Source organism: Macrosteles quadrilineatus, unplaced genomic scaffold (assembly GCF_028750875.1).
Source record: "Macrosteles quadrilineatus isolate MER2022 unplaced genomic scaffold, UCM_ALF_1.0 Scaffold_9__3_contigs__length_116548681, whole genome shotgun sequence".
In the NCBI taxonomy this organism is placed as follows: Eukaryota; Metazoa; Arthropoda; class Insecta; order Hemiptera; family Cicadellidae; genus Macrosteles; species Macrosteles quadrilineatus.
In genome coordinates this window covers 51,076,341-51,091,700 of record NW_026542602.1, presented here as the reverse complement: position 1 = coordinate 51,091,700, position 15,360 = coordinate 51,076,341, and the positions used below count along the sequence as shown (strand labels likewise).

At 37.9% G+C, this 15,360-nt stretch overlaps 1 protein-coding gene across 1 annotated transcript in view; it reads left to right on the top strand.

Annotated features, from left to right (window-relative positions):
* LOC129003431 (hemocytin) overlaps positions 1–15,360 on the top strand; it is an 87,688-nt gene that overhangs the window by 35,608 nt on the left and 36,720 nt on the right. Inside the window, exons 31-46 of the mRNA XM_054431724.1 lie at positions 155–298; positions 670–788; positions 1,301–1,431; positions 1,728–1,856; positions 2,921–3,077; positions 3,688–3,916; positions 4,594–4,771; positions 5,507–5,632; positions 6,175–6,375; positions 6,969–7,164; positions 7,715–7,893; positions 8,646–8,717; positions 9,015–9,134; positions 10,530–10,648; positions 10,786–10,976; positions 11,574–11,742. Of these exons, the coding sequence (XP_054287699.1) occupies positions 155–298; positions 670–788; positions 1,301–1,431; positions 1,728–1,856; positions 2,921–3,077; positions 3,688–3,916; positions 4,594–4,771; positions 5,507–5,632; positions 6,175–6,375; positions 6,969–7,164; positions 7,715–7,893; positions 8,646–8,717; positions 9,015–9,134; positions 10,530–10,648; positions 10,786–10,976; positions 11,574–11,742 (2,460 nt within the window). The remainder of the gene's footprint in view (positions 1–154; positions 299–669; positions 789–1,300; positions 1,432–1,727; positions 1,857–2,920; positions 3,078–3,687; positions 3,917–4,593; positions 4,772–5,506; positions 5,633–6,174; positions 6,376–6,968; positions 7,165–7,714; positions 7,894–8,645; positions 8,718–9,014; positions 9,135–10,529; positions 10,649–10,785; positions 10,977–11,573; positions 11,743–15,360) is intronic.

Genomic DNA, 15,360 nt, shown 5'->3' with positions numbered 1-15,360 from the left:
TTCAAATCACAACATATAAACAAGAAGAGGTCAACGTATCTTGATTTCATCTAGTGATTTAATCCCCAAATAGAACCCAAACCTAAATCTGTTTTGTACTTTGAAGGAAAAGAACTCGTTAAGGTATAGTATCTACATTTTGTAATCATTGCAGCTGAAAGGTCTGTGTGGCAACTACAACGGAGATGAGAAAGATGACTTCCAGACTCCCTCTGGAGGGATCAGTGAAGTGTCCGCTCAGCTGTTCGGGGACTCCTGGAGACTCCAGCCTTACTGTCCGGACGCTCATCCTGTTGTTGTAAGTGAAACTCACCAGTACTGTAGTGTCCTTAGATAAATAGTAGAACTCTAATTATGTGAATTGCTTTTGCTAGTTATCCGAATCACTTACAGAAAGCATTGAAAACACCTAAAACTACAGGAATAAGAATCGTTAGTAAAGAACACAGAAGCCACGATCCCAGCAAAATCCTGAAGATCTCCCGTAGTCATATGTGGACATCATCATTGTCTCAGAGACATCTTCTTCCATATAATAATTTATATTCATATGTCATTGATGACATTTCAATATTCATATTCAATAATAATATTGCTACACGATGTAAAAATTGTCAAGAGCAATAAATAAATAAATAAATAATATTCAGAGAGTGTTTATTTCTACAGGATACTTGCAAATTGCATCCAACTCGTAAGTCCTGGGCTGTTAAGAAATGTGGAATCCTCAAGTCTTCGTTGTTCCGTCCTTGTCACTCAGAAGTTCCAATCGAGCCTTACCTTGACAGGTCAGTGTGTGTTATTGTTTATGTTTTAATTTGTTGAGTGACTAATTGATTTTTGATCTGTTCTGATATTTTTATTTTTATTGTGACTTATTGTCATACCTTGATTTACTTTTATCATGAATATATAGGAAGCACATCAACAAAAAAGGTTGAGAAGTAGATAGGTTTATATAGACACCAAAAGTTAAATCTTTGGTTATATGTTGACTGTTAAGGTTAAGGTAAGTTAGTGGAACTACAGTAAGTAACTGAACTCATACTGAATGCTGCAGTTCATCAAGCACCTTAAATTTGACAAGCTCTGATTCACAAGACCGAGAGCACAAAAAGCCCACATGAAACTGAAGCTCAAAGGGATTAGGTCTGCCCCTGCACAATCAATCAATCGACTTTAAACATCAGGCTTTGATAAGCAGCTGTATAACCCTACTCTTGCAGAATGTTTTGTGTTATAGACATTTCAAATAAGTTTCAGTAACTCAGTGGTGACAATAGCCTCTGACATGTTCCAGATGTATTTTTGACACGTGTGGCTGTGACCAGGGAGGAGACTGTGAATGTTTGTGTACGGCCCTTGCTGCGTACGCTCACGAGTGTAATGCTCACGGAGTCCACATCAAGTGGCGGTCACAACAGCTGTGTCGTAAGCAATTTTATTCTTTCAAAATGACTTGTATGAATAATTGTTAAAAAAATTTAGAGTAATATTTATATTTTGATTTGGTGTTTTATGCTTTATTCAATAGGGTAATTTATTTTTAATTGCCATCAATTTTTTTTTTTTTTTTACTGAAAATCATCATTTCTTTTAATATCCTAGAAGCAATATCACTTAGAATGTGCACTTGAATTTTTAATGTATAGGCAGTTTAACATCACTGAACGTTGACCGATATATTCAACCTTGTTGCACAAGCTATTATTATCTTAATGTTGCAGCTATCCAGTGTGACGAGACATGTTCAGAGTACAAGCCCTGTGTTCAGACCTGTCCTCTAGTCACCTGTGACAATGTCTTGATCTACAAGTCTCAGTCTGGTTTGTGTCAGGAGGACGTCTGTGTTGAAGGTACTCTACATCCTTGCAAATATCGGCGTTCTAATCATAGTTCTAATGTAGTTATTGATAACATAAAAAATCAACACAAGTTGAATCTTTAATTGAAGAAATAAGAAATCTAAAAGTTTTACTGGTTGAAATTAACTTTTTAACTTTTTTGAGTGTTAAAACAAGTTTATCTTGAAAACTAAATCATTTAAGCTGTTGTGGTGATTATTATTTTTGACGAAATAAATTACAATAATGCATTGTTTAAAGATGGAATAAACGCCTTTTCATTGAATATTCCTATTCACTGTAATACGGTAGCGAGTCTTCTCATTGCTCCTGTTTTTAGACAACTGAATTATTTAGCCTGGAAACACAAAGATCTGAAGACCAAAATTAGACAGTCTTCTTTGAAATTCATTTTTATAGCCCCAGGATTGCGTAATATGACATATAATGGTTAAAACATACCTCGTCAGACAATCCTTAACATGTAGTGTCGATGTTGCTACATATGTTTCGGCGGTTATTTACTGACCTCCGCCATCGTCAGGCAAACAACAGGATCCACTTGATGTGTCGTCAGAATAAATAAATAATACACACATTTTACAAAACACAAAAACGAAAATGATAGGCCTATCAATTAAATGCACTGCCGTGGACATGGCAGGAAGCAGACTGAACGTTATGTTGTGATGTCGACATAACGTTCAGTCTGCTTCCTGCCATGTCCACGGCAGTGCATTTAATTGATAGGCCTATCATTTTCGTTTTTGTGTTTTGTAAAATGTGTGTATTATTTATTTATTCTGACGACACATCAAGTGGATCCTGTTGTTTGCCTGACGATGGCGGAGGTCAGTAAATAACCGCCGAAACATATGTAGCAACATCGACACTACATGTTAAGGATTGTCTGACGAGGTATGTTTTAACCATTATAAGTCTTCTTTGATCGTGGAAGCCTACCTAGTCATATATATGATGTCTGTGACAAGCAAATTAAACTTACCAACTCAGGCTCACCCTGGCTACCGCTTCCCCAACATGCAGCTCCACTAACACAACGTGTCTGTATACAGGGTGTGATGTGAAGCCTTGCCCAGAAGGTCAGGTCCACCACAACACCACAGACATGACATGTGTGCCCGTAGCAGAGTGTAAGCCTGTGTGTATGACTGTGGACGGGAAACAATACTTTGAGGGGGACTTCATGGAGGGAGACGACTGTTACAGCTGGTAGGTTTATGGGAATATTTTTTAGTCAAATTATAAAACTACTTGATTAAGTATTAGCCTAGAATTTGTTTGTCTTTATTAATGTATGTTTTTTTAGGTTATGTCTTTTATGGCATATATTTAACCAAAATAAAATTCTAAAAGAAAAATCTGTGTCCTCCCCCTATATACAGTGTAGAAACAACCGGTAGTGCACTCCCTAACTGATGTCGTCAACTTCCACCAGAGCCAAACACCGTTTATTTCAGGTGGGCCCTCCCACTGGCTAATCCTCACATTATTAAGCTCAATTAGATTGCAAACTAACAGGAGTAGAACGTGTCCATGTAGAAAGATCTGAGCACTAAGCTTGCTTGTGCAATGCCTTAGCCACTGTGTTATTGTCGGCCGGCCAGGCAGAGTGGTACTATAGTTTGAATATCGACACTAGGGCTCGCAGGTGTGATTAATGAATTAATACTTTAATTCTTTTCAATGAAATGGCGACCATACAAAGTAGGTATTTTAAGCCAAGTATGAATGGAGATGAGTGTAGTACTTATTCCAGTTTGGATTTGGATTTAACGGCTCAATAAATCATTTGATTTTACTATAACACTCGCTTTTGCAGCTTCTGTTCCCGTCACAAGAAGACATGTTCGGGCCAGCCTTGCACCACGCCTCCCCCCACCACTCCCCCCACTGTCCCTGCGCTGGACCAGCCCGTGGCGTGTGTCCCAGGGTGGTCGGAGTGGATGAGCAATGATCAACCAATCCCGGGCAAGAAAGAGACCGATGTAGAGCCTCTACCGTCACTGCAACAGTTCAAATCGGTGGCCAGAAGTGTTAAAGGAGTCAAGGTGGGTTTTCTGAAAGGCAAAAACCTGTTGGAGTGTTTATTATTGTTATGAAAATTTATCGTGCTAATTTTAAAAATATTCCTTCCTATGAATGAGATATTTGTTAAAGTTGTAGCCATTTTTAGACTTGTAGAAAAAAGGTATGTTTATAGATCGTGTAAATTAGGATGACTTATTGGAGGGATGATGGAAAGGCTCTGAGAGTCACACCACTGGACACTATTGGTATTAATATTATATTAATCCAATGGATTGTTGAGGAGAGTATAAAATACCAAAAGCAACGGTGGTGGGAGAATATTCTTGTGTGGATTGGTATCCCACTTGCCGCTCTTAATTGACACTATCTATACTGAACAACTCTTAAAATAATTCACCAACGTTAACATATTCAAATGGTTGACTATCAAGAACTACAATTTCAGTATTTTGCAGCCTTGTTATGAACTATTTTTTAAATTTATAGTTTTGGTATTTCAAATATTTTTTTGTATTTTTGCTATTGTTGCTATAGGTTAATAGTGCTTTTACAACATATTTTCTTATTTTAAAATTTTAAAGAACTCAGCGAGCTCATACTAAGATCTGTGACAACTTCAAAGGATATTGAAAGGTAACAAATATTTTATACTAATAACCACAAATATGTGTTGTACTAACTGTCTTGCATTGTTTAGAAGACTGTAAGCAGTGGTCAATGTGGACTGGAGGCTATGAGAGACATAGAGTGTAGAGTGGTCGGCTCCAAGCAGCACTACAAGGACACTATGCAGGATGTGGAGTGTAGTCTGGAGAATGGACTTGTCTGTCGCGGAGACTGTCACGACTACGAGATCAGAGTGTTGTGTCAGTGCGGTGAGTAGAATATACGAGGACGGTTGAAAAAAAAAGTTTTAAGCCACTTTCCTACGCGATTGCCAAACAATTTGAGACACAATATTTATGGATGAACTTTGAAATTGCTTTTTCATATACAGTAATTCCATTTTAGTAGTCTCAGCGACTTTTTGACAAACAACTTGAACTCCTTGTGGTTAACAAAGCACTGTGGTACTAATAAAGTATTAATCATTGGAAATAAGTTGAAGTCTCTAAGAGCAAGGTCTGGACTGTAGTTTTGATGAGGGAAAATCACCCATTTGAATGAATTAAGGGGATCTTGCGTGTGATTTACCATCTGAGGTTGTGTGTTGTAATGCAAAAACAATATGTTGGACGTCATCTTTCCTATGCATTTGTTTTGAATTGCTCTCCAAAAGGTTGAGCAAAGTTTGACAGTAGTGATCAGAGTTCATTGTTGCACAACGTTCAAGTTAGTGAATTTTTGATGTGTTTCATGTTTCATCCACTAAGCAAGGCGAGCGATGCCTGAATCGCAGGTGAATTAATTAATCCCTTATCTCTAGAACTGTGTTTTCTACTGAATATAAAGAACTCGAGTTGAAATGATGAAGCCTAGATGTATTTTTCATAATTAAATTAATTTTTGCTGTTAAATAAACATCTTTTACTATGCAGTGAACAAGTTTTGTTAATTATTTATCTTATTTTATAATTTATGGTTTTATATTTTAATTTCCGAATTTGCAGGTCCAACAAGTACTTCTACAACAACTGTTACAACTACGACAACAACAACACAAAAAACAACAGAAGTGTTTACAACCCAGCCAACAACAACCACCTCTACTGTAGCTCCTACCACCATTCAGAAAGGTATACTTTACTTATAATTTGTATAATATCATACAAAAGTGTTTACTGTCTATTTTATAGTATTTATGTTAGTGGTTTACAGATCTTTTCAGGCTTTTAGCCGGTCTGTGGCAGGTATGCAACAAATAAAATACTGAGATATATATTATGAGGAAGACCAGTACTTATGAATATTATTAGGACAATGAGAGACTAATTGCCGTGCTATAGCAATCCTATGGTAAAACATTGCTGCCTGTAGGCCTGTGCCTTTTTTATACAGAATTATCATTACCGACATTTTAATGTTGGTTTTTTGTAATACATAATTAATACCTCTATTATACAGGTTTATTCAGATATAACCATTCATTATCATAATTCTTTAACTAGTTTGATTATCTATTCCTATTAAGAGACAGAGCGTATACAATGTACACTTTTTAGATGGATCCGTAAAGTTTGATAGGCTCCATGATGCAGACAAGTTTACAGTCCATCAGTAACAAATAACTTATCAATCTGAGCCTGTGGATCATGCATATGTCGCAATGCTGTTACAGAAGTGGAATTGGTGACGTGTGACGTACTGACACCGCTGTCAGCTCACCCTGAAGACTGCCGCAGGTACTACCAGTGTGTAGAGACGGACCGAGGACTGGAGAAGATGGAGCGAGAGTGTGCGCCGATGTTGTGGTACAACCCGGAGACTATGAATTGTGATTGGCCGGAGCAAGTGAAGCTGATACGTCCCGAGTGTCAAGGTTATATTTTCACAGAATTTATTTTTGTTTGTTTAAATCAATGTTTCGCAACCTTTTTTTCTCAGCTGTAAAACTTCACAAGACCAAAATGCATTCATTGTGTACTGCTTAGCCACGTAGAGGTGATTATGGGTAGAATATTTTCATCATTTTGCTAACTCAGTAAACAAATAAGATAACCAATAGCTAAACTAGCCAAACTATAAGGACAATGTGTTGTTAGCTATAGCATCGATTGTATCATAAATTTATCAACTGTCACAGTTAGAAAAACTGAGGCAGAAAACAGTTGACATAAGTGTGCTCTATAAGTGGATCATTTAACAATGTTCTTTTTCTTTTCAAATAATAAATTGCTATATAGATCCTTACCACCGTTCCCAAAACTGGTAGTGTTGACAAGCTTGGATTAGCTGAGTTGATATATGATGGCGACACTGTTTACCGACTTGTCTCCTAGATACTTGCTCATGTTGGAAGAGACCGGTAGCCAAGGGGAGAGATGTCTACTTCAGCATACAAAGGTCATTATTCCCAAAATATATTGGCTATAACCTTGACAAGCTTCAGCAATATCTCTATTTGTTCTGCAGTGACAGAGTCCAAGCCTAAGTGCGAAGACTCGTGGAGTGAATGGGTGAATGTCTCCCATCCTTCTATCGATGACGGAGACTTTGAAACCTTCAGCAAGATAGCAGAGGCAGGTATCACTCTGTGTCCTGGATCCAACGGGTTCATCAAAGATATCCAGTGCCAGTACAAGTCTGCTGTCTCTGCAAAAGTGGTCAGGTAAAACATTCAAATCCAATCTGATTTTCTTTACTTTTGCGGTGCACTTTTTTACACTGAACAGAGTCGCTTTTGAATTATCTTTCCAAAAGCTGCGTTTACACGATGCCAGTTGGCGAGCAGGTTACTTGCATCAGGTAACTTGAATTACATTAGAGGCAATTAACCTACCAGCTCTACTGGCTCTGGTAAACACAGCTTTAGAGAATATGTACATGTCTTAGAATATCATCTACACAAGGATGAAAATGATTGCCGCAAAATTAAATTGTCAAGGTGGAAAACTTGCAAGAATTCCTTATCTCTTTGATAATTCTTTCATTCAGGAAAGCAATTATGAGGAATGAAACCATAATATTTCTCAAACACAACCAAAAAAGTGTTTTGCCACAATGGTGATGGTTTATGTAAAAGTAGTTTGGTTACTTCAACTCTTTGTTTGGACTTCAAAAATCTGTTGACCCCTAAGAGTTGAAAAAGTGCTCTTCTCTTCGTGTAAGTTAGTGATAGCTATGCATTAACTTTGTATGTTTTGACATTTTTTATTCAGCAAAAAAGGAGGCAAGAAGTCAGTGAAGAAGGGCAAGTCCAGTCTGGTAGAGAAGGACTACCGAGAGTCCCCTGATGTGGACGTTGTGTGTTCTCCTTCTACAGGACTGAGCTGTCTCAACTACAAACAAGAGGACGGACGATGCGAGGACTATAGTATCAGAGTGCTTTGTGGCTGTGGTGAGTGTTAAACAAATGTCAAATATGCAACTGGAACTAACAATTATGTTGAATCTGTTCGGGAGTTATTTGGGGAAAGAGAGAGTTCAGGTATCTTAGCTGCAATAATTAGAGTCCAGTGAGTTTAAGACATACGAAAAGTCATAAAAGATTTATTTTTCACTTTTCAGTAAGCTCCTAAACTCCAATTTTCCCAGATATTCGAACTGTACTCCTTTTAAAAGAGCCTTATGACCCTTGAAGTTTCAAATCTTTTTGGCCATCCATAACTGCTCTTGTGGATAACAATTAGTAAAGCCGCTTTTACACAAGCTATCTGCTGCAAATAGTGTATTTACAGTTTTCTGATGCAGGTAACCTGCCTGGCACACTGGTCTCGAGCAAACACAGCTTAAGGGTGTTAGTTGGTCTTAATTACTTAGTCTTGGGACCAATCTATCGTCTACACTAATTTCATGGATGTTGAAGATTTGGCATATTTTAGCAGTTAATTGTCTTCTTAATTACTACGATAATGTATTGAATTTAGTGTTCCATTGCTCATACCGTTTTGTTATTTAATTTTGTTTAAATTTTGAAATTTATTGACAACTTTTTTTGCTTGTTTTATAACAACTGCTCTTATCTAGTTCCTCTCCTGAAATCTTTAGGAACATTTTTTTATGAATTACGCTAATATCATTGTCATCACTATAGTCCTACTTAAAGATAAATGTAAACATTGATCACCTAAATATAGTTTCATGTTTCAGAAAGTAAATCAGAAGAAACAATTGTAGAACAGGGAAAAACTGAAGAACCTGTTACAAGCCCTATAGGAGAAGGTAAAGTTACCACATGTTGATATCGTTACTTAGGCTTATGTAAAACACTTTAGAAGAATGTCTGTTGGGTTGAGGGCACGGGTTAACATACTGTCAAGAAATTGTTGTGTTTGTTTGCTGGACTTAACGTACAAACCATTTATGGGTAAAGTTTGATTACTGTGACTTTGGAAATAGTTTAAACCTAACAATTTTTTGTTGCTACCCATTTTTGACAAAAGACGTTAATCCAGTTTTTGCTCCCAAGATGTTCCAACAGAATTTGTACTAAGTATAGACTCGTTTGGTTGGTTTCAGGCTGCAGAAGTGATGAACAATGGATTGACTGCAATCTACAGTGCGATCAGCTGTGTTTGTACTACGAACATGTGATGCTAGTGGAAGGGAAGTGCACCACTGGCCGGAAATGTGTACCTGGTAATATCTGTTAGAATATTTGACACTAGAAATGCATAGGGTTTTGTCACCTATGTGACATTAAAGGACACTTAAGTTATCTCAACAATTTATTGTAAAAATTTAGTGAAATATCTCTTACAGTTGAGTGATTCTTGTAGTCCTATCTAGTCTGCTAGTGTTTGAGGGATTATTGTGGACAATTTACATCACAATTAGTAAACAATAGTCTACTTCAACTGTTTAGTAACTGTTTTTTTTTGTTTTTTTTTTATTGGGGTGGAAATGTTCACAATAATCCCTCAAACACCAGAAACCCACCATAACAAAAAAGATTAACCTCTATTTTACCCTTAGTAGGAGTCTTCTTCAGGCTACACAAGGTGTCAATATTAAATTAGACATTGTTTTGTAAAACACAAAATACCCAGACAATAACATGCTATCCCAAATATTAAAAAAATACACCTGCCGCAGCAAACCTGCCGACTAAGCGAATTTCCATTTGTCTGAATTGATTTTCAGTTAAATTATATTTTAATAACATTAGGTTTAACGAGTACCTAGGTTTGCTGCTACAAGGAAACAAATAAAGTGTGTTTTTGAGTAAAATATTGATAGCTTAGTACAAAATAAATAAATTTGACAAGTTTGATCAAAATATATTCATAAACAAGCAAACTACAACATTTGACAATATTCTCCATAAGAATAACATGGGAATTTTAAATTTACAATTTTTTAAATTTTCTCCGTTACTAATAATTGAACAAAAATACTTTTATATACTAAATTATTTTTTTTTAAGCTCTTTAAAAAGGTCTAAACAGAAATTGGGAAATTTTGTGTTTTGAGGGGCAAAAGTGAGAAAAACCAATTTTTACCCCATAAAACCCCCCGTAAAGCCCCGTTCCCATGGTCCGATCGTGCTGGTTCGCGAACTCATTCAAGTTTATCCCGCTTTACACCTTTAAACCAAATTTCATCAAAATCGGACAAAAATGTCTCAAGTTATCGCGTTCACGGACGTATATATATTTAAGTCTATATATATATATATATATAAATACATATATAAAAATTTGAACGAATAGTGTTTTTGGCCTCTGGGGACATCAAAATGAAAAAGTAAATCGGTCCCGGGTCTAGGTCTTACCGTGCCACCTACGGTAATAGCTACTTCCCTATAGGGAAATTCGCTAATAAAATGTGCAGGGATGTTTTGACACGAAACGGTCAACTGGTCTAGACTTGAGAATTAAATTTTTAATTCAATGAGAAAGTAATTTTTAATTCAGAAAAACAGAAAAAAAACTTCTCCATTATAATATTATAATCATTTTACAAATCGGAATTGTATTGTTTTAATATTTTTATCGTGTTTATGTTCTACAAACTGACATTTTGCATGCGCAGGATGTTGGCCCCGAGGATCAGTGTCGGGTTGTCCTGCTGGATTCCGTTGGCGAGAGTGGGGCTCTTGCGTCAGAGTGGACGACTGTACTTGTAGGTCTTCTACTGGAGCTATAGTAAAGGTATGGGAGACAACGTTTAAATACAATGATGTAAATCAAAACTCTACAAAGATTTATCATGTCTACAACCATATTCTAAAATACAGTAGAAGAAATTGATACAGGATAATTAAAGGACCTGTTTTACATTTTTGTAGCCTGGCGAAGTGATCCATGAGTCAGACTGTAAGGTTTGCATCTGTGAGAATAACCACTACACTTGTGACGACTCTGCCTGCCGTACAACCACGACAACCACAGAACAACCTACCACAACCACGACCACGGTTCCAACCACGTTGGTTGTACCGAGCACTGTTAGCCCACCACCACCATGTGATCAGGACAGGTAAAGTTTATGAATCATTGCGTATGTAAACATCAGTCAAAAATTAAAGTACTTATTAATTAAGTGAATGATTGATTAATTAATTAAGTGAAGTTGATGGTTAAACAGCTATAAAATAGTATGAGTTTGTATTTAATAAATGAGGATTAAAGGGAGGCATTATTTGTCAGTGTTTCTTGTGTGATTTGTATCACTGGTGCAGTTATGGTGCACTTATTAGTAACTATAGTCCAATAACAAAACAATGTTAGTCTACCATACATGTGTAGTAGTACCAGATAGTTAATTTAGCAATTTTAAACTGCCTATGAATCACCGACGTTTTATTTTCAAGGCTGCTACTCAGTAAAATTAGTCTAATGTAAAGTTTTGAACAACTTGAAGCCTAAGTTTCTGTTATAGGACCCAAGGAAAAGTAACTAAAGCCAAAATTATGTCTTTCTATCTTTTTAATTGCATTTGAAATTTCCTCATACTTGATTCAACACAGAGTGTGTATCAATAGTCATAATAAAGCTGAAAGTCAGTAATTGTTTTACGGTTTTAATAATTAACTCACCCGACTAAATATTAACAATGTCTTTTTCCAATTTTCAGGCTCACTCCACTGATGTCCAAGGTGCCAGGATCGGCTTTGAGTGCCTCGTCTAGCATGTCAGGATATGAGCCGGACAATGGGAGGCTGAAACTGGGAGGAGCCACAGCCGAATGGGAGGAGACAGGAGGTTGGCAACCTACTGAGAGTAGGGAGGGAGAATATTTCCAGGTAATGTCCAACCCATTAGGTAACAAACATAATCAACAATTTCACTCCATGCAACTCATTTAAAAAGATTGTGTTTGTGTCAATTACTTGATAAACTAATTATTGAAAGTGTGGTGTGGTTGTGTTCCTTGCTCATAGTTGGAGTAGAAGGGTATTTGTGATTTGTTTTTAAAGTCGTCCTGATACGAGAGAAGATAAGAGAAAATAGTACATAACATGATGAATACATAAATTCAACTAAAAAGCCTTATGAGATTAATACACAGAATCAACCAAAGAATACTAAAACTCAAAAGGCTGGGAAAATTAGCGCTGGGTTTGTGTACTGATTTTTTATGTTTGTTGCCCTTTGGTGAGATTGATGGTGTGAAAACTGATTATTGATTCTGTGGTGATGTGATGTATTGATTGTAATTAAGTGAAATGTGTTGGTAATTGGCTGTTGTGGGTGTTAGGGCCTGGAGGACCCTAACATGTTGCAATTAAGAAGGTGCTGTACTCTACTACCATCTTGAAATGACAATTAAATTGGAAACGTTGTTGGGGAACCAGAGGGCGGAAATCTTTACCCAGACCAGAAGCAGGCCAAGCCAGCTTTGATTACTTATTTTTAACTATTTAAAAGAACTATAGCTAACCTTCCAAACTAAACTGGTAGATAGTGTAAATGGTAATGAATAAAAAACAGGTAAATATCACTCCCTAACTCATTACTGAATCAATTTGGACTCATAAGGCGATTCCTGAAACAATTGATACTTAAGCCTTCAACGTGGTGATTTTTGCATGTCTAGGAATGATTACCTCGTTAAGCGAGGTAATCATATAATTTGGAATTTACATTTCTGCGAATGGGGCGAAGGCCTGCCGGCTTCCCCTTAAATAATTAAACTAGCCTATCATCCTGGTCTTAGCTCTACTTAATAATTAATTATAGACTCATCCTGATAAAACGAAGGCATGTCGATCTCAGTAAACGGACAATCAGAAAATCCAACGAAGGGGACGGAGGCCGGCGACAGACAAGACCGAGGAAAACTCGATTTCGTAGCTCCTTGACGTTTCTCGAAAAAAAGGCAAGCGGCAGACCGAAGGAGGCGCGCCGATCGCAAGGCCAGCGATTTAGTTGTGTGGCACTATATAAAATAGTGGCGCTGAGCGTCACAACCACCCCCCCTCAAGGTTTTTTTTTTTTTTTTTTGGTTAGGGAAGGAAAGTAGAGGTGTGTAGTGTTTCAAAAAGGAAGGTTGTCGCTCGAGTTGCTTCTCCGCATCATAATTTCTGGGTCCTCAGATACCTTTCCCGGTTTGGTTCAAAAGGTAGCCGAGAAATCGATGGGTGAAACAGAAAACCCCAAACCAGTCCGGCTCGACTTGGGACCTTGGGCACCTTTTTTTTTGGGGGGATGTGAATGTTTTTGTGATTGGTTGAGCCAAATACGACAGAGATCGGGATCCACCCCCCCTGCAAAAATGAGGAAGGAATGTGGGTTACGACAGCCATGCTATCCTGTTTGGGAAAACATTTGAGCTAGAATTGCATTTTGGAAACAATAAGGTTGGCAACTGCAAGCACAAATTTTTTTTTTTTATTATTTTTTTTTTAATTTTTTTTTTTATTATGCACTGTTTTGATTTTGTTTCTTGAAAGGGGAAGGTTTGGGAACACTGACTGTTCTGTTCGTTTTTGTGAGGGTGGGAGAAGGCACTCGCAGTTTGGGTTGGTTTGTTCCAGGCTGGCGGTTGTAGAGGATGAGTTGGCGCAGCTTGTGTGGCATAGGCTGTTGGTAGTCTGCTTGACGCTTCGCCGCAGTGACTGCTTCGTGGCTTTGTGGGCGGCGTCTTGGAGTAGACGGGTTGTGATGTCACTTCAGGAGTTCTGCGGTCTGCAGGCACTATTGGCCAAGGCGAAGCTGCTAGCAGTGCCAACCAGGACGAAGCTGCTGGAGGCTGAGTCTGGGTTGATTCACCAGTGCTGCGCACTCTTCTCCTTCCTGTCCACTGTTCCATTCACAGGTTGTGTCCACAGCGAGTCCATTTTGCCGGATTTGCTTTCGAGGCAATCGCACTGTTGTGTTACACTGGGACTTTCTTCTTTTTGAGGGATACCCACTTTAAAAAAAAAATATTGTTACTAATATTCTCAAGGTGCTTTTAATAAATTCATATATATATATATATTTTTTTGATTGTGCAGCTGCTATACTGTAAAAAAACTGAGGTTTTAAGTATTACCGAGAATATAAAAATAAAAAAGGGTAACTGTCGTGTTACTTGAGGGTGGTGAAGGGTAAGTAGCAGGGCGGTGGACCGATCACTGACGGAGTTGGCTGTGATCTGTCAGGGGCGTTGTGGATTTGACCCACGATAGGTGCCGGGTAACCAAGGCTGGACTGGTGTGGGTCGCGTAAACCGATTTTTGTCTGTGCTTTTGTGTTTGGAAGGTGTGAAAGGATACAAATTCTATATTAACCCCTTTTTTATTTATTTATTTATTTTTTTTTTTTTATTTTTTATTTTTTTTTTTACGCATGCAAACTGCAATTAGCAAAATTATTCTTGATTTCACAAGCATGCTGCTGTTAACAAAGTCCCGACGATACGGTTTCTCTTTGGATTCGTGCCGGTTTTGTTCTTGGTGCGATACACGGGCGTTGATGGGACGGGCAAAAATATTTTCTATTGGAAGCTTGTAAACCTATATATTAACTTAAATAATCTTTGGTTTTTCCTAAGACCTAACTACAGTTACCACTACAGACTACTTAAGTTAAGAAGAAAGGAAGAAAGAGATCAAGGGGATGATAGGAAAGAGTATAGTGAGAGGTTGTCTCCCAACACTCGACTGAATTCAAGGTCGCCACAGAAGGTGCCTCTACTGAGCCCTTTCCTGCAGGGTAAAATTAAAAAAATTAAACATAAAAGGTAAAACACCAGCAGGAAAGTAATTTTTACATAAAAAAAAACTCAAAACAACTCAGCAGGGGTGTCGGAGACTAGAAGAGGGGGTATTTGACCAACAGCGCATGGGGAAGGGACGTGTAGGGCAGCCCATCCTATGGAAGGATACCCTGAGACTCACTAGTCCCCCGTGCGTTGGTGGTTGAAGAGACAGAGGGTGGAAGACTTAACTTAGTATCACATCGGCACTGCGTTTCTGGTCTGGGTAAAGGGAGTATTTCAAAATTGTGGTTGGAAAAAACGCTTCAATTGAGAGATATGTGCATTTCTGATGAATTTACCTGTGGATGGGTTTATCAAACGTGCTGTAACTGGTGATGAAAATGTTTCTATAACACAAGGCTTTGACCAGACAGGCAACAGCTTTTGATTGATTGAGTCGGCAGCCTTGCTTAAATGATGTTCCTTAAACATTACCCAATCTCCCGTCTTGTAGGGATTGGGCAATCTGTTTAAGTCGTAGCCTTGCTGCCTACGTTGCCTAGCTTTTGTGAGGTTTTGTACCGCCCTTTCCCATTCCTCACGTGAGGATTGTGGGGAAGCATGCTCGTCAACCAATTTGTCCAGGTTCCAATGCAACTCCAAGGGGTGGTACAGGTTTCTACCAAGAAATAAACGGGCTGGGGAAACTTTGGTTGATTCATGTTGAGCGGAATTA